The following is a 25117-nucleotide window of genomic DNA, read 5'->3' on the forward strand; positions in this document are numbered from 1 at the left end:
AACTGCACACGCGGTTTTTGAAAGAACTTCATTCATTTCATACCCTTTCTATTGAACACGTCAGATATTTCAGGAAAAAAAAACTGGACAATGTTTAAAATGATCACAAGCAAGATAACCTTCACTTCCTAATTTAACCATATTACATCAAATCTGCCTCTCCTCCACTCCCTTCAGATTTAGTGAAATGCACTCTTAAACCCATATAAAATGGAGGGAAGGTGCTGGAGAGGAAAAGCATAGTCAAACTTAAAACATCATTTAGTTAATTGCACAATTTCCTGCCTCACAACTCCCTCCAAGAGCACTGAACACCCGAGGGCTCACTATATTGCAGGAAGTGGGCTGCTAAGTAAGGTTATTATAGGTTACTAGAGACAACTTATCACCACGTCAAAATAAAAAGCAGGCAGAATAGGCCTGCAGGGATTGATACACTTTCCAAATACACTTTCATTCAACGGTCATTCACAATTATACTTTACTCCCAGTCACTTCTGGCATTAGATCATCCACACTGCACAGATCTGGTTGTCTGGAACAACATGATGCTGGATAAAAGCCAATCAGCAGGAAGAACAGGCACTGTGGGCCCCTTCACTAGTTTTTCTTATGCCTGCTCTTAAAGTTGCAGTGTGTCACATTCATCTTTTAATCTCTCGGCTTGTGATATGACACCACAACATTGAGACTGGTAAAACCAGCAAGCCTGTGCACACAGAGGGATGAGTTATGCGCTACTCCCCGAGGAGCTGCACATAATGAATTCCTCATCTGGCCCACGCTACTGCGGTTTGCAAACAAAAGGAAACACTGCAGGAAATCATCCCAGGAAATGCTACAAACCTCTTAAGTGGCCAGGCACCAGAAGAAACCAGGCAAGAAGAATCTTTTTTTTTGGCAAAATAGATGGAGATTTCTGGGAAGTATGGTGAGGTTAGGTAGATTTAAACATCAAAATATATATCCCTGTGGTGTCTTTCTCGTACCTGCCCCAAAAGTAGAACATCTCCCACTGTTTTTAGAGTTCTGCGATGCAGCTATTCATTCAGATGGTTCCAGGGAGCAAGGTATCGAATTTGCCATGAGTTACATTTCTTCACTTCATATTTTTTTAAATTCCCATCAAAGATGGGAATTCCCATCAAAAATCATGAGTTTGTTTGGACGCCAAAAAAAATTTTTTTTAAGGGGTCACAGCTTAAGGATAAGGGGGAAATCCTTTAAAACCGAGATGAGAAGAACTTCTTTCACACAGAGAGTGGTGAATCTCTGGAACTCCCTGCCACAGAGGGTAGTCGAGGCCAGTTCATTGGCTATATTTAAGAGGGAGTTAGATGTGGCCCTTGTGGCTAAGGGGATCAGAGGGTATGGAGAGAAGGCAGGTACGGGATACTGAGTTGGATGATCAGCCATGATCATATTGAATGGCGGTGCAGGCTCGTAGGGCCGAATGGCCTACTCCTGCACCTAATTTCTATGTTTCTATGCAAAGTTTGAATCGACAATGTTAATCATACGTCACAGAAACAGGCCTTTCAACCCAACTCGTCCATGCCAACTCTCCAGAAGTGCCGTTTGCCCATGCTTGATGCATCTCCTTCGAAACATTTTCCTTATCACATACTTGATCAAATGTTAAAGTTGTTCTTGTACCTGCGTCAACCATTTTCTCTGGCAACTCGTTCCATACTTTGAGAGAAAAACTTGCTCCTCAGACGTCTATTACATTTTTCCCCCTTTCACCTTAAACGTATGGCCTCCAGTTCTTGATTCCCTGACCCTGGGAAAAAGACTGTGCAATCACCCCAGTCCCCTCATGATTTGACACACCTCTATCACTCATCATCCTCCTGCATTCCAAGGAATAAAGTCCTAGCCTGCCCAAGCTCTCCCTATAGATCAGGCCCTTGGGGAAAGATTGGCTAGGCTGGGTTTGTTTTCTTTGGATCAAAGGCAGCTGAGGGGTGACGATAGAGGTATGTGGAATTATAAGAGGCATACATGCAGATAAACTGAATCTTTTTCCCACAGTATGGATCTTAAAATAAAAAAGATGTGGGGGTTTTGAAGGGAAGTTGAAGTGAACATTTTTATTATAGATTGGCAAAATGGTCAGCAAGGATGTGGTGGGGAAAGGGCTCATTTCTGCCAGGCCACATCCTCCCCATGGGCACTCATTCACACTACTCAAAGAACCTGAAAAACCTCTGCAGAAAATGCAACATCCCCATTGACAATTGGGAATTTTGATCCATGACCACTGAAAGTGGAGAAGAATAATTCTGGATGGCACCGTCCGTCTATTGCTGGGATCTGTACTAAAGTTCATAAATGATAGGAGCAGAACTAGGCCATTCGGCCCATCCGGTCTACTCTGCCTTCAATCATGGCTGATCTATCTCTCCCTATCAACCCCATTCTCCTGCCTACTCTCCAAAACCCGACACCCATACTAATCAAGAATCTATCTATCTTTGCCGTAACAATATCCATTGAGACTGTGGGTCCCAAATCACCCTTGTCAGTCACTCAGGAACTCATTCCTGGCACTATGGGAGTATATTAGGTCCTTTCAATACTTGCTACGGGGACATTTTCCCAGTGATAGGGTAGGGGCACATCTTAAGAATAAAGAATCGCTTATTTCTGATGGACATGAGGAATTTTTTCTTGAAGCGGGGCATGAATTTATGGAATTATCTACACCAGAGAAATGTGCAGATGGAGTTATAGAATATATTCAAGACAGAGATTGACAGACTTTTACATTACACAAGACTTGAGTGGAATGGGAAAATAGATATATAGTAAATGCTTATTATAATGGACCATAGGGAAGAGAATGGTGTCTGTTATTGCCAACTGTCCGCTATAACTGCATAATGTATTATCATTGTACATAGTAAAACAAAGAACTGCAGATGATCTTTCATACACAAAAGGGCACAAAGTGCTTGAGTAACTCAGTGGATTAGGCAGTACTTCTGGAGAACATGTATAGATGACATCTGGACCCTTCTACAGATGGATTCAGTCTGCTGAGTTACTCCAGCACTTTGTGTCATTTCACCTTAAAACTAGGCACCGATGCCGCTGGTCTGCACCAGTGAGCCCTCGCACGGTCCGGTTGACGCGGATGTTGTTGTGGCTCACATTCTTGACCCCACGTATAGCGCTTTCTTTGGGCCGCCACCACCGACAGGATGCGCCCGGTCACCATAGGGTTCCCTCCCCTATCACCAGCCACCACTACATCCTGTCGACCGTCACTTTGTCCACTCCCTCGCTCCACCTCCTCCCGTCGCTTTATCCACTCCCTCGCCCGCCTTCTCTCCTGCAGTCGCCAACATCTTCCAAGCTGGAGTATATCGGCGACTCCAGAGCAGGAGGTGGCGGTGGAGGTGGGGGGAGGCCAGGTGAACAGAGCAACAAGAGGTGGCAGCTCAGGGGAGTGGGAGCGGAGAAAGCGACAGCCAACAGGAATAAACGGTTCCGAATACCTCCGCTCGGTTCGCATTAACCAACCTGATCTCCCTGTGGCTCAACACTTCAACTCCCCCTCCTATTCCGAATCCTACCTTTCTGTCCTGGGCCTCCTCCATGGCCAGAGTGAGGACCACCGGAAATTGGAGGAGCAGCACCTCATATTCCGCTTGGGCAGTTTGCACACAAGCGGCATAAACATTGACTTCTCCAATTTCCGGTAGCCCTTGCTGTCTCCTCCCCTTCTCAGCTCTCCGGCTCCTCCTCTTCCTTTCTCCTTTCTTTTCCCTGCCTCCCCTCCACCCTACATCAGTCTGAAGAAGGGTTTTGGTCCGAAACGTTGCCTATTCCTTCGCTCCATAGATGCTGATGCGCCCGCTGAGTTTCTCCAGCACTTTTGCCTACCTAGGAAGAAATGGCAGCTGGTGAGAGGGGAGGAAGCCCCACGGTGACCAAGCACATCCTGCCAGTAACAGTGGCCTGAAAAAAGTGCTGTCATCAGGGAGCTACAACGTCAGCCACAACAACAGCCGCATCTACCAGACGGTGCGGTGGGTGAAGGGCTCACTGGCGGTGGAGGGGCTGCAATTGGCCAGAGAGCCGGGGTGGCATTGGCAGGTCTGTCCGCTATAACTGAAATCCGTTACAAAAGGGATGCCTTAAAACGATGGTTTACTGTATTGGATAATGGTGGCTGAAATTGGATCAGCGGACCACACCGTAGAGCGGGCTTTACTGCTGATGGGATCGCACGTGGCAGGCTGGTGCAGAAGGTTCAGCCACATGGGGTGTGTCGATACAAGGCAGAGGGTAGTGTGGATGTGTGTTTTACTGATGGAAATTTTGTATCAAGTGGCTTTCAGCAATCAGTGCTGGGACCTTTGTTGTTTCTAATCAATTGTTTGTGAGAATGTAGGCAGCATAATTAGTGTGCTTGGAGACAATATAAAAAATGGCAGAGTCCAAGAGAGTTTAAAAGGTTTTTGATGATACAGTGGGTCATAGATCACCACAATAGTTGGGTGGAGTGGTGACAGGTGGAATTTAATCCAGACACACATGACGTAATGTACTTTGGGAATACAGAATCTTGGAGAACATGGAATAAATGGCAGGATCTTCAGCAGTGTAGATGTACAGAGAGACCTTAGGGTACAAATTCATAAGGTCACAGGGGATAAATTAGTAAGTTTTTCCACTTAGAGTGGTGAATATCTAGAATGAGGTGCCAGAGCAGGTAGTGGAGGCAAATACAATTACAACATTGAAAATGTGTTTGGACGGATACTTAGAAGGAAAAGGTAGAGGGGTATGGACCTAATGGAAGTAAATTGGATTAGCATAGATACACACAAGGGTCGGCATAGACGAGATATGCAGAGAGAACACGTTTCTGTACTGAACAATTCCATGATTCGACAAATGATCATATTGAATGGTGCAGCCAGGCCTGTACCTACACATTTCAAACATCTTTATGGCGCATGTTGCTATCAGAAATCTGCAATAACTGTATTTACGTTTGTACCGGCCACATGTACAAATCAGAGTGAGGCCACACTCAAACTGGAACAGCACCTCATATTCCACTTCAGGAGCCAAAAACCTCATGGTATGAACAATAAATTTCCCAATTTAAAGTAATACCATTTCAGCTGTGAGACATTACAGACGCTTACACCCAAATATCAAACCGTAACTTCCGCAGGAACATTGCATGTGTATCTGCCACCATTTAGCACCATGACCAAGCAGAAGTTCAGAACTCCCACACAAATGGGGATGCCCCAAATACCTAATCATCTGACTACTGGGGATTTCCCAATTTGGACTACATATTCAAGCGCCTTCAATGTCTCCCTCCTTAGCTTCATATCCCTTTTGTCTGTTACACGATGTATAGCATAAAGTGTATGGTATTATTAAAATTACAAGATAAATTACTAATCTGAACTGTATCAACCTTGGTCCTTACTCCATAGATGTTGCTCAGCCCACTAAGCATTTCCAGCAATATTTGACTCATTCATTGCGGGGAATTAGTGGTTAGGCAACCCGTAATTATTCAGAATTCCCATCCCTCACAGGACTAAAAATAAGTGACATACTAGTTCATTTCTGGATAGATGGGGGTGGAGGAGAGATATGGTGAGAGGAGTTAAGAGTGAGCCACATTAGTAATTGAGACATTAAAAAAACATCAAAAATTCTGTAAGAGTAAGTTTAATTCTGCATCACAAGTTTTTGATCCGTAAATTAGTTTTGTTTTGAGATACAAAACGGAAACAAGTCCTTCGGCCCACCGAGTCCACTCTGACCAGCAAACCCCGCGCACTAACGCTAGTTCTACACACACTAGGGAGAATTTACAATTATACCAAGCCAATTAACCTACAAACCTGTACGTCTTTGGAGTGCGGGAGGAAACTGAAGAAAACCCACGCAGGTTTTTCTTTTCTGCTTTATCTGCAGCTAAACTGTTTCCTGAGTAATCTAACTGTGCATTTGTGAATTCTGTAAGGAATAATTTCTGAATCCAAATAGACATAATGCAGGGGTTGCCTGTATACTATTTTGGAGTCACTGTCAACAGTTGTTTAGTCACTACAGACTTCTGAAACCCAAAATCACAGCATGATGACATTACAAAATGGAATTTCAAATTTATATTCACATGAAGGATGCATACATTGGTAAATCAGCATGAATCAAATACTCCTTATGAAGACAAGTGTCAGCAGTCTCTGAACTGCTCCATTGTTGTGATGAAGATATTCCTGTAAACTATTATTACATTCTGGATTATGCCCAAACAATAATGGTTCAAAACCTTGGTAAACATCGCTACATATTCTTGTAAACATTTACACATTCTGTTGTGCTGCAGCAAGTAAGAATTTCATTGTCCTATCTGGGACACATGACAATAAAACTCTCTTGACTCTTGAGTCCATTAACAATTTGACCTGGTTCAATCATACTGACACTACGGCCAAGAAAGCACACCAAGAATCTAAGCATCAGAAAATGAAGAAAATTCAATGTCCATAATGATTCTTACCAATTTCTACCAATGGACCATAGAAAGAATCAAAATACATAAGTAGATTCAAAATGCTGGAGTAACTCAGCGGGACAGGCAGCATCTCTGGAGAGAAGGAATGGATGACGTTTTGGGTCGAGACCCTTCGATTTAAACCAGCACTGCAGCTCTTTTCTACTATATCTAAATACATCACAGCTTGGTAAGAAATCTTCTTTGACCAAGAGCGTAAGAAACTGCAAGGAATCATTCACATCACAGCCCAGACATTCACGCAAACCAGATCCCCTCCCAATCAACTCCATCTAAACCTCACGATACCTCACGAAAGCAGCCAATATTATCAAGAGCCTATTAGGCAAAATATACAAAAGCTTGTGAGCACGTACCACAGATTTACGTATAGCCTCTTCCCTGCTGTCATCACCCTTCAATCGATCACTCATATGCTCACGTGTTCTTATTCCTCCAACCTACATTGAGGCCCTTGCACTTTTTAAAAATCTGCTCTTCCTCTGTACCTGTAACACTATTCTGTACTGCGTTTATTTTCTCTTTAGCACCATCAGTCGTACACATGTACGGTACAATTTGCCTGGATAGTACAAAAACAGTTTTCACTGTACACATGACAATAGTAAACCATTGTCAGAGTCTGAAGAAGGGTCTCGACCCGAAACATCACCCATTCCTTCTCTCCAGAGATGCTGCCTGTCCCGCTGAGTTACTCCAGCATTTTGTGTCTACCTATAATAAACCATTTCCAGATAAGAGAGGTTCCGTGTACTTGGACTTTCATAACGCCTTTAATGAGGGGCGTCAGAATAGTTTATTAAACAAAATTAAAACACAAGATAAATGTAATTTATAGCTGTGGGTTGAGGAATAGTTAACAAAGAAAATAGAAATACGTGTCATTTGAGGGTTTAGAAGGTTATGGTTTGTGTGAGTTACCAGCTTTTCAGTGAATGTCAATGCTTTAAATGGAGGGAACGGGTATAATATATCCAGGTTTGCTGACAATACAATGATAGGTGGTAGTATGTGTAGTGAGAAGAGTTTAAGTGTTATAGGGAGATTGAGCGAAAAGACGAGAACTTGGAAATGGAAGATATTAAAGGTACTGTGTGCAAATGGACCCATTGTCCTTCCATAAACATCAGTCAAAAGAGTAGGCCATTCAGGTCTACTTCACCATTCAGCAAGATCATGGCTGATCTTCAATCTCAACACCAATTTCCTGGTCTATCCCCATAGTCCTCAATTCTGCTAATTTCCAAAGAAGACAATGATGAAGGCAGAATATAACACAGGTTTACCAGATTGGAGGGTGGTTGGGACAGGCGCCATAAATGTTGCTATGAAAAGAGATCAGACCAGATTCAAAAGAATGACGTGCGATATTGAAACCTACAAATTCTCACATAGCTTCAAAGGGTCAATACAAGGATGATGTTTCTCCTGGCTGCAAGGTGGAGAATATTCAGAACACTCAGTGTTTAAACAAAAGGTCAGCCAGTCAGGATAGTGATGGATTTATCATCACCCAGAAGAGTTATGAATCTTTGAAAATTCCTATAAGGACCTTGGAGGCTGAATCATTGAGTATATTCAAGACAAAGGTGTATAAATGCTTGGATAATAAAGTCAACAGGTTCATGGATTTGTACAGGAAAATAGTGTCAATATAGATGATCAGTCTGATTTTACTTAATGGTGGGAACGTACCCACGTTGACTTCTATTTTAATTACATTTTTCTCAACATTTAAGAAATAACTTCACCAGCTAGGTATTATTTCCATCCTCTGTATTCAGAATAGTTTTGGGCACAAAATCAGACTGCTCAGAAAGATGGGGATTATATTAAAGATTATAAAAATCAAATTAGCCCCTCTCCAGGAATGTTAGCAGAGGTACAAATGGAGAATGCAGAGAAAACCATCTCACTCAAAGGATAATGATGGGGAAATAAGTTACTATAGTAAAATATTCAGAGGAATGGTGAGAAAGTACAATTTTAATCAAGTACAAAAAGGAACAGGTTTGTTAGACTAAGTGCCCCTTTCCTGTTGTAAATAACTATTTTCCTATTACCCATCTTGTAATTATATTGGAAGATCATCATTTCAGAAATAAGTGTATGGTGTGAACATCACATAAATGCTCACCTGATTGCTACAAGTACATTCTGGCACTGTGGGGAGTCTTAGCTTTACTTAGAATGAATATATTGTTTGGACAGCTTCTGCTTTGACAATTACTATTTATTGAAGGTTAATTGTATTTACCTTTAACAATGTGTTTAAAATGCAGAATCCTAATTGAAGCTAGAGGAGTACTAACCAACAATTCTGACAGCCAGAATTGTTCTACAAAACCATGTCAACTCTCCACAAAGTAAAACTGTCTCTCCAAGTGGGTACAATACTGCTCAGGATAATCAGTGATGTCAACTACCTTCAATATGTGAAAAAGACATGCAAATTATTATAAAGGTTCTAATCTCCAGTGCTGAGTTTGTTGATAATGGCTAACATTTCACTTGGTTTGGTATTCCTGAATATAACGGCTAAACAGGAGGTTTTGCTGGGAAGAATGTTTATGACAGACCTTATCTTTGAGGATCGCTCCCAACTTCACTGACCGCATCTTTTTTTCTACCCCTTGCAACATTCAAACCTTCAAATACCCTCCTGAACCACATTAATCTTACCTCATACAATAGACAATAGGTGCAGGAGCAGGCCATTCAGCCCTTCGAGCCAGCACCGCCATTCAATGTGATGATCATCTCAAATCAGTACCCCGTTCCTGTCTTCTCCCCATATCCCCTGACACCGCTATCTTTAAGAGCACTATCTAGCTCTCTTGAAAGTATCCAGAGAACCTGCCTCCACCGCAGGTTCTCTGGAGGCAGAGAATTCCAGACTCACCACTGTGTGAAAAAGTGTTTCCTCATCTCCGTTCTAAATGGCTTACCCCTTATTCTTAAACTGTGACCCCTGGTTCTGGACTCCCCCAACATCGGGAACATGTTTCCTGCCTCTAGCGTACGTACATTACATACGCAAGTAACAATATATCTATTAAGTTAATGCATAATTGTTAATTAAGCCTATTAATTTTCCAAATCCCTCAAAATCACCCCCACTAGACTTAAGGCGATGTCAGGTTTACTCTTTTCACGGGTCTGATGTAATTACTGTGACTCCACTTTGCTTCCCCTGGCAGCAACATATCGAGTCTTTTAACTTTCTATTGACATTTTTGGTAAAGTGGTAAAGCAGTCAAGCTCAGATTCTTCCCAACAGAAATTGCTTTGTTTGCCGTTGTCTCATTTTATTTACTTCCCCCTACCCTCCTTCAATTACGCTTGTTCCTCTTCCATCCTGTTCCCTCTATAACCCAATTAGTTTATATTCCACCCTTGCCCAGCAAAATCAAGAGAGCAGTTCAGCCAGTTCAATGCTTCGCCACAATTCTCTCATATCACGGCTGTTTCAAACTATTTTTTCCCAATATTTAATAATTCCATAATGCTTCTCTACTTACCCCAAATTTATTTATTCACCTTAATGTTTAAAGCTTCAATTATCCTGCCATTCCTACATTTTAATGGAGAATATTACAAAGTTATTTGCTGAAAAAACTTTTCCTAATTTTGTTCCCAAATAGCCACGGTCTCATTTTAAAAATGTATTCCACTATTTTTTGTTTTACTCCATTGGAAATAGTTTCTTTATATCACTTTTCTTTAATATTTTAACTAACATGATCATATTGCATGTCAACCGCTTGCGGTGGGAGTATCCTGAGGAGCAGCAGCCAGAAGACCGATGACCCGCCTGGAGTGCCCAGCTCGCCTCTGCCGGAGACTCGCAGTGGACCCGTATCACAGACGGAAACCCACCTGGAAGGCCCGATTCGCCCACCAGAGTGGAGAGAACGGTGGGTCTGTCAGCAGATCGGCAGTGGGAGGGAGTACACTGCATCAACGGTGGAGTGGGCCTCTGGAGGCCCTGCAGCAGCCTGGGACTCCAAGAAGCCAAGCACGTGGACTCCATGCGGCACGCAGCAGCACAGAGGACACCAAGTCGACGCTTGGCCAGGCCGACCTTGCTACGCCGCCAGGACAACGGGCCTTCATGGTCAGGTCAAGTATCAAAGGGCACCAAACTGGCGACTCTGTATACTATCTCAGTGAACTCCTGCTATACACCTAGACCTAAGCGAAGATGCTTACTAATAAGCATCTAAGTAGTTCTGTACAGAGATACTTGTACTCAACTGTATATGAATTTCACTGTACCTCGGTACATGTGACAAATAAGTAAAGTACAAAACATGCAGAATCCTTAAATTGATCCTCAAACAAAACTCTGAACATTAATAGACCATTATCTGTTTATTTGCACTATATCTGTTTATTTATTCATGTGTGTGTATATATTTATATAATGGTATATGGACACACTGATCTGTTCTGTATTCATGCCTACTATATTCTGTTGTGCTGAAGCAAAGCAAGAATTTAATTGTCCTATCTGGGACACATGACAATAAACTCTCTTGAATCTTGAATTGTACCTCAAGTTGTAACGCAATTCTGATGAATCTGCCCTACTCCCCTCAAAGGCCATAATTAGAGAGCTGCACAGCACAGAAACAGGCCCTTCGGCCCACTCGTCCATGTCAACCAAGTTGGCATTCTGAGCTCATCCTATTTGCCTGCATTTGCCTCATGCCCCTCTATACCTTCCTATTCATACATGTCCAAATGTCTCCCGTAAATCATAGTTATATCTGCCTACCTAGCCTGCTCTGGCTCTTCCTAAAATCTCCAAGTTAATTTTGTTGATTCACCCGGGGTCTGACCAACATTATATATTACCAAACCACAGGCCGACACTCGTTCTTTAGGTTTATTGGCTGCGTACAGCGGAAATTTGTTTTGCATGCTATCCAATCAGATAATACCATATACAAATACTATCAAAACATACTCATGTACAATAGGTAGACCAAAGGGGAAGATATTCTGCAGAGTGCAGAATATAATTCTCAGCATTGTTGCACATTGCTGAGACAAACACGCGACAAAGTCCAATGTCTACAATTTCTTAGTCCTGGGCAGAGCTGTTCCCAAACCAAGCTGTGAAGCAACCTAACAGTATGCTTGCTATGGTGCATCTGTAGAGGATTGTAAGTCATTGGAGACATGCCGAATATCCTCAGTCTCCTCAGGAAAGAGGTGTTGGCGTGCCTTGGCTATTGCATCAATGCGGTTAATCTATGACAGATTATATTAACTTGGTAATATTAACACCAAGGAACTTGAAGCTCTTAACCATTTCCACTTTGGCACCATTGATGCTGACTGGGCCATGTGCTCCATGCTTCCTACAGTCGTTAGTTAACAAGCTCTTTCACCTTGCGGATGGAGGGAGAGATTATTGTCCAGTCTAAAGAAGGATCTGGACCGAGACCTCACCTTTCCCTTTGCTCCAGATGCTGCCTGACCCGCTGAGTTTCTCAAGCATTTTTATCTACCTTCAATTTTTCCAGCATCTGCAGTTCTTTCTTAAACATTTTGTCTACTCTACTGCGAAATCTCCTCAAAGTATGCCTACTTTGAAGAAGTTCTCCTTCTCTCTCCGAAGACAGTTTAACAACCTCCTCTCTCATTGACCCCCCCTCTGTGATTCCCCCTTCCCTCCAACTCTACAAAGTCTGTTGAAAGGTCTCGACCCGAAACGTCACCTTTTCCTTCGCTGCCTCACCCGCTGAAACTCTCCAGCATTTTTATCTACCTTCATTGTCCTGAAACATGTAACTAAGTTTTCTATCTCCATCCTATACTTCATCTCTACATTGTTTATGATTCGGTGCACCACGGTGGTGTCATCTGTAAATTTGTAGATGGAATTAGAGCCCAATTTGGTTGCACAGTTATGAGCGTATTGAGTATATAGTAGGGGACTGAGAACGTATTATGTTGAGAACTGTGGAGTGCATCTCCTGTCAGAGCCATTTTACTTTGGCACCAGGATGACAGTGGTCTTTTTGAAAAAAGATTTCAAGATCTGTCGATTCTTGCATCAAGATCTGCAGATCCTTGTGTCAAACACAACATTTTCAATTTATTTTCTGTTTATTTTCTCTTTTGCACTATCTGATGTACTTATCTATTGTATGATTTCCCTGGTTAGTTTTTTTTAAACCTGCATCTCAATACATGTGTCAATAACAAAATACGAACATAAGAAATAGATGTTGGGATAAGCTTCGAGCTCTCATACCATACCTACTGTGTCATTAAAGCTATCAAAGGTTTTCACTGTACCTCGATACACATGATAATTAACTAAACTGATATCACTGCTGATATTCAGCATCTGCAGTTCCTTCTTAAACATTTTGTACCATAGATGCTGCCTCACCCGCTGAGTTTCACCAGCATTTTTGTCTACCTTCGATTTTCCAGCAACTGCAGTTCCTTCTTTAACATGTTGTCTACTCCACTGCGAAATCTCCTCAAGATATGCCTACTTTGAAGAAGTTCTCCGGGTTTTGACCAGAAACGTTGCCTATTTCCTTTGCTCCATGGATGCTGCCTCACCCGCACAGTTTCTCCAGCATTTTTGTCTACCTTCACTGCTGATCGTTCACCATTGCAGGGGCGGAAAACCCCAGGGGGGCCACGTCCAATCCGTTTTGAGAGGTGGGGGACGATCCCCACCATTTTTTGTAATCCGGAATTTAAAACCCGGTGAAATCTCTGTTTACCGCGAGACAGTGGGGATGGGGCTGATGATTGAGGGCGCCGATTGGACGAGAGAGACATCGGTCAGCAGGCAATGGGGGCGGGATATGATCAGCGCGATGATTGGAGGAGGGAGGTGTCGGTCAGACCGGGGGTGGGACCGAGGACAGAGCGCGGTGATTGGAGGATGGAGACGTCCTGGTGGGAATGACGGCTCAGGCTTACGGCCAGCACGGAAAAGCAGCGCTAGCTCCACGGCTCCGGACTGGTGTCCCGTCAGTCCAGGCAGGGCTGTAGGTAAACCGGCGACAGGCAGAATTGAGCTGCATCTAGCGCTGCTTCTCTGCGTTGGGCGTAAGCCTGGGCCGTCGTTCCCGGAATTACTGTCCACAGGGCCCATAGCTGAAGCCTCCAATGCCTCGCGTGCGTGTGAGTGTGTGCAGGCACGCGCGGCCGCCAATAAATTATGTCCCCCCCCATGTTTTGATAGCGATTTCCGTGCCTGCACCATTATCCCCATGTCCCCGCTTTCCTTAACAGACAGAGCTATACAACGCAGGCAAAGGCTCCATTGCCCATCGATATGGATCCACAATACCATAGTATCAATAATCTATTTATAATTCCAGCTACAGTACCTAGAATTATTGTGTTCTTAACATACCAGTAACTAAGCCCCACACCAATTTCTTGAGTACTAAAGTCCACAGATTCATAACTAGAAATTTCAGCTCATTTACCTGAATGGCCAACTGCTGAGTTTGGGACTGTGACTGGTTTGAGGTAAGTCAGCCAGGTCAAACAACAGCTCTGCACCTACCCATAAAAACGTTGCAACTTTCAATATATTCACCTCTCATTCTTCTAAACTCAAGATTGTATTCAAGAGAGTGAATCTGCCCAGTCCATCACACAGAGTAATTGACTCGATCTACATTTCACATTGCCTCGAGAAGTCAGACAACGCGAGACATTTCCCACCATCATTCCTTTTTCTCCCCACTCCCATTGGACAGGAAATTAAGCTTGAAAGAGTGCACCTCCAGACTCGGAAACAGCGTTTTCCAGTTATCAGACTTCTCATTGGACCTCGGATAAGCAACTGTACAGACAAATTATCCAATCTACCTCATTGCAGATATTGGACCTTTACTTTGGAACTATTTGCTAAAATGCTGCGAAACTATATCTTGCACACTGGCATCTTTCCCTTTGCTCAACCTTTTAGTCCTTGTGTTTGCTTGATTGTATTAGTTTTAGTTCAGTTTAGATACAGTTTAGATATAGTTTAGAACAGGCCCTTCGGCCCACCGGGTCCACCAGCGACCCCTGCATATTAGCACTATCCTACACACAGTAGGGACAATTTATACATTTACCAAGCTAATTTACATACATACCTGTATGTTTCCAGAGTGTGGGAGGAAATCGAAGATGTTGGAGAAAACCCACCCAGTTCACGGGGAGAACGTATAATCAGACAGCACCTTGAGTCGGGATCCAACCCGGGACTTGCGTGCCGCAAGGCAGCAACTCTACCGCTATGCCACCGTGCCGCCCTATTCATATATAGTATTAAAGGATTTGATTGGATAGAATGGAAACAAAGGCTTTTCACTGTACATTGGTACACATTATAATAATAAAGCTAAGCCGACTAACCAAGTTAGCATCATCTCTTTGTACAACTACTCGCCATCCCAAAGAACAGAAAATACTCAAATAACTCAGTAGGTCAAGAGAATCTGTGGGGAAAAAAAAGTTAACGTTTCAGATGCAACAAGGCCATTATAGAAACGGGAACTGCAGGTGCTGGTTTACAAAAAAGACAAAGTGCTGGAGTAACAACAGATCAGGCAGCATCTCTGGGGAACATAGGTGATGTTTTGGGTTGGGACCCTTCCAAAAAGCTGTCTGACTTGTTGAGCACTCCAGCACTTTGGGTCTTTTTTTTTTTAAACAACCAAAGCATTAACAGTTTATCTAAAAATGCTACAAAACCTGATAACTGCAACAATTTCTCCTTTTATTTCAGATTTCCAGTATCTACAATGTTTTTATTTTTATTTCAGAGGCACCAAGAGGCCTTGAGTAGAAACCATCACTCTATAAGCAACAGTATCTATCGCTGAAATATTGCAACATAGAGTGGATGCAGACATTTCAATTGCTTTCTAGATTATTTTCAACACAAGTATAAAAAACAAGAAAGCTCCAGCCTGCAAGCCTCAAAAATAGCTATTTGAGGTGGGTGGTCACAATATTTTTCTCAATGTAGGGGAGCCTAAAACTAGGTTTAAGGCATGAGGGGATTTAGAAAGGATCCCTGCGCATTTTTCCCCCTCACATGAGATGGTACGTTTATGGAACAAGCTGCCAGAAGACACTGTGGATGTGGGGACAATTACATTGTTTAAAAGACATTTAGACAGGTAAACAAATAAAAAAGGCTTGTTGGGATATGGGCCATACGCTTGCAGATAAGCCCAAGAAGACATCTTGGTCAGCATGGATGAGTTGGACCGAAGGACTTGCATCCAAACATTTATTTCCATGAATCATAATCCCAGTCAAACAGCCCTATAAGATAATAGATCGGCAAATTGCACATTTCTGCTCAATCGTTAGTTTATTGGGGTTCAGTAGTGTTATTGGTTCAGTAGTGTTAATACCAAAACAGAATCTTATTTAGATGTTCAATGACAATAATATGTGGGGCGACAGGTGTGTGCAGGGTAGGGTAGTGAAAGGGAGTATTATAGGTTAATGCAACATTTCTTAAAGGTTCAACTGGGAAATACCAATAAAGGCTAACATTTAGAATCATCCTACCGATTGACAACCTGAGTCATAGCAATATCAGGATCACATCAAAAGGTGAATTGGACCGATCAAAGCAAGCTCAGATGGCAATACTGAAATATCTCCGTATCTGTACACATTGATGTCAGTTTAATATTAATGCAACTTGTGCTCAAGGCAAGTTTATTCTTGCTAATTGTAAAAGTACCCCCACCAATCGAATCGCAGAACTCTTATTGTCTAATTGCTGTGTATAAAAGGAACCTTCTAATAATATACCACCAGCAATGAATTACTGAGAAAGTCCAGTTAATTATACAGCATGTGTTTGCCACCTAAACATCCCACTGCCTTAATCAAAACATGTTGGGGAAAAACAGGTCCACCATTAACTTTTAATTACACTTGAAATATTAAACTGTTTTGTTTGCCTTTTCTCATTGAGAAATCCAAGCTTTGTTTTCCTTTCAGAGTACCAGATCTCTTAATGCTATGTATACCAGTAGAAAATCTATTTCAAAATAGCAACATCCTAACTGGTATTGACTCAGTTGAACATGCAATACACGGGTGTCAAGAGCAGACAACGGGGGTGGTGGGAAAAAAGTATAGATAACGATGGGAACTGGAGCCCTTTTCTCCCAACTTTGGCTTGCGTCTAAACAATGAAGGCGATGTGGTTATTGCAAAATGGGGGACATTCAAGCGTGACAGAGGGGGAGAGAACAGTGTGCAAAAGGCCACAACACTGCAATCAACTATACAGTGTAACACTGAATAAAGGGAACTTAACAGCGGCTGCTAATTCTACCAAAGTCAAAAAGTAACATTTTGGTCGGAAAAAGACAGACCACAACTGGCCATGCTCACGACCAAAATAGGATAGAGAGACTGGGTCGGCCCTCGATGAGGGCCCGAGGCTTTCAGCACAGATCAGCGGCCTCACGGCTCCGGCACACCCCGACTCCACGGCGGGGCTGGTGGTGCCGCACACACCGGTGTTAGCCTAGGTCCCGGCACCGGCCCGGCCCTCAAGACATGGCCGACCCAGAATCCTATCGTCGCTCATCCACATAAGAAAGGCAACACAACTGCAAAGGGAATGTGACAGGAAAACATCTGCCGGCCCACAAACCCGAAAGCAACTGGGTCAACAAATGAGACGGCTGAGGCACCAGGTAGGAGCGGGCGGACACAGACAGTGTCGCAGGCAGATAGGCCAAACGCTGGGTCAGACAGGCCCCAGGGTGGCACAGGGAGCCGGTCCGGGCTCCCGCTCCGCCGGTGCCAGTGCTGGGCATTGCAGCAGGGCTCCCCTCACGGCTGGAAGGTCATCAGCCCTGACTGACTTACTGACTGGCTCCCTGGCACCAGGAGAAAGGCAGCAGCTGGGCAAGCCTGAGCTGGCACAGGGAGACAGACCTGTATTTAATCACAGGACATGGAAGCCCCCGCCACCGTGTTTCACAGATGAGGTGGTATGCTTTGGATCTTGGGCAGTTCCTTCTCTCCTTCATACTTTGCTCTTGCCATCACTCTGATATAAGTTCATTTTCGTCTCATCTGTCCACAAGACCATTTCCCAGAACTGTGGTTGCATTTTAAGTACTTCTTGGCAAACTGTAACCTGGCCATCCTATTTTTACAGCTAACCAATGGTTTGCGTCTTGCAGTGTAGCCTCTGTATTTCTGTTCATGATGTATTCTGCGGAGAGTGGTCATTAACAAATCCACACCTGAAGAGTGTTTCTGATCTGTCAGACAGGTGTTTGGGGATTTTTCTTTATTATAGAGATAATTCTTCTGTCATCAGCTGTGGAGGTCTTCCTTGGCCTGCCAGTCCCTTTGCGATTCGTAAGCTCACTAGTGCTCTCTTTTTTCTTAATGATGTTCCAAACAGTTGATCTTGGTAACCCTAAGGTTTGGCTGATGTCTCTAACAGTTTTATTCTTGTTTCTCAGTCTCATAATGGTTTCTATGACTTTCATTGGCACAACTTTGGTCCTCATGTTGATAAACAGCAATAAAAATTTACAAAATGATGGAAAGACTGGGTGCTGAGAGCTTTCTTATACCTGCATTAAGGAGGCATTTAAACACACCTGAATAATTACAAATGCCTGTGAAGCCCTGTGTCCCAAACATTATGGTGCCCTGAAATGGGGGGGGGGGGGAACTGTGATGGTGAAACCAAAATGTATAAAAATACCCTTTAATAAAATCTGAGTGTGCACTTTTACCATGTGATATATTTTTTTAAATTACAAATCTCAATTTCTGAAGTACAGAGGCAAATAAATAAATGATGGATCTTTGTCTCAAACATTATGGAGGGCACTGTATACACCACTCTCTGAAAAATTGCCCCTCTGGTTCCGCTTAAATATTTTCCTCTCACGTTATAACAGTGCCCTCCATAATATTTTATGTGGATTTGTCAATGACCACTGTTCGCAGAAGACTTCATGAACAGAAATACAGAGGCTACACTGCAAGATACAAACCACTGGTTAGCCGCAAAAATAGAATGGTCAGGTTACAGTTTGCCAAGAAGTACTTAAAAGAGCAACCACAGCTCTGGAAAAAGGTCTTGTGGACAGATGAGAAGAAGATTAACTTATATCAGAGTGATAGCAAGAGCAAAGTATGGAGGAGAGCAGGAACTGCCCAAGATCCAAAGCATACCATCTCATGTGTGAAACACGGTGGTGGGGGTGTTATGGCGTGGGCATGTATGGCTGCTGAAGGTACTGGTTCACTTATCTTCATTGATGATACAACTGGTGATGGTTGTAACATAATGAACTCTGAAGTGCATAGACACATCCTATCTGCTCAAGCTCAAACAAATGCCTCAAAAACTAATTGGCCGGCGGTTCATTCTACAGCAAGACAATGATCCCAAACATACTGCTAAAGCAACAAGAGTTTTTCAAGGCTTAAAAATGGTCAATTCTTGAGTGGCCAAGTCATTCACCCGATCTGAACCCAATTGAGCATGCCTTTTATATGCTGAAGAGAAAACTGAAGGGGACGACCCCCCAAAACAAGTATAAGCTAAAGATGGCTGCAATACAGGCCTGGCAGAGCATCACCAGAGAAGACACCCAGCAACAGGTGATGTCCATGAATCGCAGACTTCATGCAGTCATTGCATGCAAAGGATATGCAACAAAATACTAAACATTTCATTTACATGACATTGCTGTGTCCCAAATAGTATGGTGCCCTGAAATGGGAGGGGACTATGTATTAAAAAAGCTGTAATTTCTACATGGTGAAACCAAAATGTCCTTTATTAAAATCTGACAATGTGTACTTTAACTACATGCAATTTTTTTTCCATTACAAATCTCAAATTGTGGAGTACAGAGGCAAATAAATAAATGATGGGTCTTTGTCCCAAACATTATGGAGGGCACTGCATGTCCTCTAGCTTTGGATTTCTCTACCCTGTGGGAAAGACTGGGTAATCACTTTATCTCTGTCCCTCAAGAATTTATAAATCTCCTACCCTCACATACACTCCAGGGATATCCAGTCTTTCCTTACAGCCCAACCTTCCAGACCCCGCAACATTAAATCATTTTTGCATCTTTTCCAGTTAATGACCTCCTCCAAAAACAGAGCAACCCGAACTGTACATAGTACTCCATATGCGACCTTACCATCTGCAACAGTCATACAGCACAGAAACACAACCTTTCGATCCAACTGGCCCATACCAATCAATGCCACATCCAAGCTTGCATCTCCCTAAACCTTTCATATTCATGTACTCGTCCAAATGTCTTATAAATGCTGTTATAGAACCTGCCTCAAATACCTCCTCTGTCAGCTCATTCCATATACCCATCACCCTCTGTAAAGTGCCATGATGTCCCAACTCCTGTACTCAACACACTGACTGATGAAGGCTAGCATGCTAAACACCACCTTCACCTTCCTGTCCACCTATGTCAAGTCAAGTCAAGTGTGTTTATTGTCATGTGTCCCTGATAGGTCAATGACATTCTTGCTTTGCTTCAGCACAACAGATACTACTATAATACTGGTATACGAATATAAGGTCTGAAGAAGGGTTTCGGCCCGAAACGTCGCCTATTTCCTTCGCTCCATAGATGCTGCTGCACCCGCTGAGTTTCCCCAGCAATTTTGTGTACCTTCGATATTCCAGCATCTGCAGTTCCTTTTTGAACACTACTATAATACTACTACTTTGTGCAGGAAGGAACTGCAGATGCTGTTTTTTTACCAAAGATAGACATACAATGATGTAGTAACTCAGCAGGACAGATAGCATCTCTGGAGAGGAGGAATGGGTGATGTTTCGGGTCGAGAGTCAGAGGAGAGGGAAGCTAGGGGTTTGGAAGGGTACAAAGAGAATATAAGGTGTGAAAACAACCGATCAAAGCAGATGATGATCAAGAAAATGTAGAATGGTCCATTGTCGGCTGAGTGGAAGCTGACAACGAACATACAAACAGTAAAATTAATCAGGACAGCGAAACTAGTCCACTCTGACCTTTCTGTCCTGGGCCTCCTCCACTGTCAGAGCGAGGCCAAACACAAATGGGCGGAACAGCACCGCCTATTTCGCTTGGCAGCTCACAACCCAGCAGTATGAATATTGATTTCTCTAACTTTTGTAACTCTTGCTTTCCCTCTCCCTCCCCCACTCTAGTACTCCAACTAGTTTCACTATCCTCTTGATTAACTTTACTGATTGTATGCCTCGTTGTCAACTTCCCCTCAGCCAACAATGGTCATTGTTTGCTTTGATCTGTCGTTTTCACACCTTACATTCTCTTTGTACCCTTCCATATCTCTACTTTCCCTCTCCCTGACAATCAGTCTGAAGCAGGGTCTCGACCCAAAATGTCATCCATTCCTTCAGGGATGTCCTGTTGAGTTCTCCAGCATTTGTGTCTATCTATAATGCTGCCTTCATGGAAATATGTATCTGCACCCCTAGGTCTCCCCAAGGCCCAACCACTTACTGTGCAAGTCCTGCCCTGTTTTGTTTGTCTTACCAAAAGCGTAACACGTTCAAGATTTATTTATTTACAAATGTGACAAACTTTGGTCAATCATAACCAAGCCAGGCAGAAGGAGGAGTGCTGATTTTCTCCACAAAGGGTACTACTGAATTTGAGGGGCTTTTACGACAATCTGTTAGTGTTCTAGCCACTGCATTTGAGATTGTCAGTTTGGAATTGCAAATGTTGTTTCATTATTTTATTTTAAAGAAATTCCCCGTGGTACACAGTCGGGACAAAATTGTGACTTGGAATCAATCGATGAGCCATTTGTCCAGTAGCAGAGACAAAGAGGGGTCCACACTGGATTACAAATTAAAGGCATATTAAAGTTAAAGATTCGAAACAATTGTTTCTGATAACATCAAGGTCCCATCAGCTACAGTAGTGACAGTGCAGAGTGGCCCGTGGCTGCATTTGTCAAATATCATTTTGTGACAATGAATGTAGGTTACGGGTTTGTTTCCCCTCAGTGGGCAGGAGAATGCACCTAAAGGATGTTAAATAATCCATTTTATCACAGCAAAGAAAACTGAAGCCACCATCAGCACAATAACAGGTTTGCTATTTGAAGATACTTGCACAGTTTAACCTCAAGAGGAAACTAAGGAAAAATTGGGAATATTGGAAATATTCATTTTACTGGATTTGGACATCAGTGGCATTATTTACTGCCCTTTCCCAATTTGTAATTGACTTACTTCCTAGGCCATTTCAGAGGGCATTCAAGGATCAATCACATTGGCAGATTTAGAATCGCATGTAGGCCAGACCAGATAAGGACCACAGTTTCTCCTCCAAACGATGTCAGTGAACCAGATGGGTTTAAAGCCAAGTCATCATTATTAATTACTTTTTAAAATATTAAAAGATATATGGTAAAGATGGATGGAAAATGACAGGACAGTTATGTACAGGGTACTGTGGGGAAGGGGCAAGAGCATCCCGCACTGTGAAGGTAACTCATGGATTATGGTACCCACAGGTGGGGAGATAACGTGGAATGATCATCCTTGTTTGGACAACAGTCCAACATACTGAGTGGGACAATGAAATAAATTAGAATTCGAGGCAATTGGAGGCTTCTTTCCCAGAGTGAGATGGTAGTGTTGTCTAAATGGTGAAAATTCATCCAGCACCTTCACCCCTCTCTGCCTGCCACCATTCCAAAACCTTCTCCCATCCACCAGCGACTTTAGTCATTTGCTATTATCCGTGTCCATTTCCCCTCATCCCAATCGACAGTCTGTCCTTTCCCCCCAGCATCCTCCATCTCTTTACACTCATTGCCTTCAGCCCTTTCACAGCAATCACGTTTTGCCATGACATGCCACTTCACTCTTCTTCCCCCTCCCATCCCTCCCCTTCCTTCTCTCAAGTTCAATAAATCTTCAACCCTGTTCCCATCACAACCTTGTTCTTCCTCTTGTCCCCCCATATCCCTCTTTATTACCTCCCCTCCCACCCTACCCACACCCTCCTCTGCTCCCCTCCTCACTCATCCCACCACCCTCTCCTCTCATCCCATCCTATGCCCCATCTCTCAACCCATCCCCTCCTCCCACCCTACTCCCCTCCCATCTTTCCCCCTCCCTCTCCTCCCATCCCCTCCTGTCTTCTCCCCATCCTTCCCCTCTCATTCTCCCCCCTCTCCTCTCCCATCCCATCCTCCCCCTTCCCCCCTCTCACCCCCCTCATTCTCCCCCCTCTCCTCTCCCATCCTCCCAACCCATCCTCCTCCTCGTCCTTCCCCCCTCCCATCCTTCCCCTCTCACCCCCCCCCCCTCATTCTCCCCCCCTCCTCTCCCATCCTCCTACTCCTCCTCGTCCTTCCCCCCCCCCCTCCCCTCACTCCCCCCCCCCCTCCCATCACATCCTCCCTCTCTCTCCTCCACTCCTCAACCGCCGGAGCTCGTGCCTCCGGAGCCGTTGGTGTTTGCCGCGGGTTTCAGTGCGAGGGGCGGTGGCCGGAGTGGAGTGGAGCTCCCCGGGTCACCTCAACACAGCCCGGTGCGGCCCGGCCCGGCGCAACCTCCCCTCGGCCAGGCAGAGTGGGCACGCCCCCTCCCCTCTTTGCCCCCTTCCCTCCCTCTTACCCCGGCTCAGGTCGAGCGGGACGTTCTCCTCGCCGCTGTCATTCCGCCCTGTGAGGGAGGGAGGGAGGGAGAGGAGAAAAAACACGGCCGGTCAGCAACGGTTGACGGCGCGGTGAGTCGGGGCGGGGGGGCGCTCGCATCGCGTCGGTGTTTTATTAACCGCCACCCCCCGAGACCGCGGGCGCCGGGGCGAGGAGGCGAGGAGGTTGGCGAGGGGAGGGGAGGCCGTGGGCGCGTTACCTCGGATGCGGAGACTCCTGGCGGAGCAGCCGCGGACACTGGCCGCCATCTTCACCCACTGCCGGGCATTGGGCAGGCGGGCGGCGCCGCTCTCGCGAGAACAAGGCCGACCCGCACAGACAGACAGGCGGAGCCAGCGGCCCGGGGAGGATGGGCTTAGTGTAGGGAGTGGCGGAGTGTAGGGAGTGGCGGAGTGTAGGGAGTGGCGGAGTGTAGGGAGTGGCTTAGTGTAGGGAGTGGCGGAGTGTAGGGAGTGGCTTAGTGTAGGGAGTGGCGGAGTGTAGGGAGTGGCTTAGTGTAGGGAGTGTAGGGAGTGGCGGAGTGTAGGGAGTGGCGGAGTGTAGGGAGTGGCGGAGTGTAGGGAGTGGCTTAGTGTAGGGAGTGGCGGTGTGTAGGGAGTGGCGGAGTGTAGGGAGTGGCTTAGTGTAGGGAGTGGCGGAGTGTAGGGAGTGGCGGAGTGTAGGGAGTGGCGGAGTGTAGGGAGTGGCGGAGTGTAGGGAGTGGCGGAGTGTAGGGAGTGGCGGAGTGTAGGGAGTGGCGGAGTGTAGGGAGTGGCTTAGTGTAGGGAGTGGCGGAGTGTAGGGAGTGGCGGAGTGGCGGAGTGTAGGGAGTGGCGGAGTGTAGGGAGTGGCTTAGTGTAGGGAGTGGCAGTGTAGGGGGTGGCATGGCGTATGGTGGAGCTTGGTGTAGGGAGTGGTTTGGTGTAGGGTGTAGCTTAGTGTAGGGAGTGGTTTGGTGTAGGGGAGTTACTGGGTGTAGGTAGTGGCTTGGTGTAGGGAGTGGCTTGGTGTAGGGGAGTTCCTGGGTGTAGGGAGGGGCTTCGTGTAGGGAGTGGCTTGGTATAGGGGAGTTACTGGGTGTAGGGAGGGGCTTAGTGTAGGGGAGTGGCTGGGTGTAGAGGAGGGGCTTAGTGTAGGGAGTGGCTTGGTGAAGGGAGTGGCTTGGTGTAGGGAGTGGCTTAGTGTAAGGAGGGGTTTGTGTAGGGAGTGGCCTAGTGTAGGGTGGGGCTTAGTGTAGGGAGTGGCTTGGTATAGGGAGGGTCTTGGTGTAAGGAGGGGCTTAGTGTAGGGAGTGGCTTGGTATAGGGAGGGTCTTGGTGTAAGGAGGGGCTTAGTGTAGGGAGTGGCTTGGTGTAGGGAGGGTCTTGGTGTAAGGAGGGGCTTAGTGTAGGGAATGGCTTGGTGTAGGGTGGGGCTTAGTGTAGGGAGTGGCTTGGTATGGGAGGGGCTTGGTGTAAGGTGGGGCTTAGTGTAGGGAGTGGTTTAGTGTAGAGTGGCTTAGTGTAAGGAGGGGCTTGGTGTAGGGAGGGGCTTAGTGTAGGGGAGTGGCTGGGTTTAAGGAGGGGCTTAGTGTAGGGAGTGGCTTGGTGAAGGGAGTGGCTTGGTGTAGGGAGTGGCTTAGTGTAAGGAGGGGATTAGTGTAGGGAGTGGCCTAGTGTAGGGTGGGGCTTAGTGTAGGGAGTGGCTTGGTATAGGGAGGGTCTTGGTGTAAGGAGGGGCTTAGTGTAGGGAGTGGCTATGTGTAGGGAGTGGCTTGGTATAGGGAGGGTCTTGGTGTAAGGAGGGGCTTAGTGTAGGGAGTGGCTTGGTGTAGGGAGGGTCTTGGTGTGAGGAGGGCCAGTGTAGGGAGTGGCTAAGTGTAAGGAG

General features: G+C 44.9%; 1 protein-coding gene across 2 annotated transcripts in view; it reads right to left on the minus strand.

Moving 5' to 3' along the window:
• The window catches only part of rictor (RPTOR independent companion of MTOR complex 2), a 135113-nt gene extending 111534 nt beyond the window's left edge, over positions 1-23579 (minus strand). For both annotated transcript variants that reach the window (XM_033018491.1, XM_033018490.1), the window contains exons 1-2: positions 23472-23579; positions 23232-23279 (exon numbers count right to left, since the gene is read on the minus strand). In XM_033018491.1, the coding sequence (XP_032874382.1) occupies positions 23232-23279; positions 23472-23520 (97 nt within the window). In that variant the 5' untranslated portion in view covers positions 23521-23579. The remainder of the gene's footprint in view (positions 1-23231; positions 23280-23471) is intronic.
• Positions 23580-25117: the final 1538 nt, after the last annotated feature.

Source organism: Amblyraja radiata, chromosome 3, assembly GCF_010909765.2.
Source record: "Amblyraja radiata isolate CabotCenter1 chromosome 3, sAmbRad1.1.pri, whole genome shotgun sequence".
Classification (NCBI taxonomy): Eukaryota; Metazoa; Chordata; class Chondrichthyes; order Rajiformes; family Rajidae; genus Amblyraja; species Amblyraja radiata.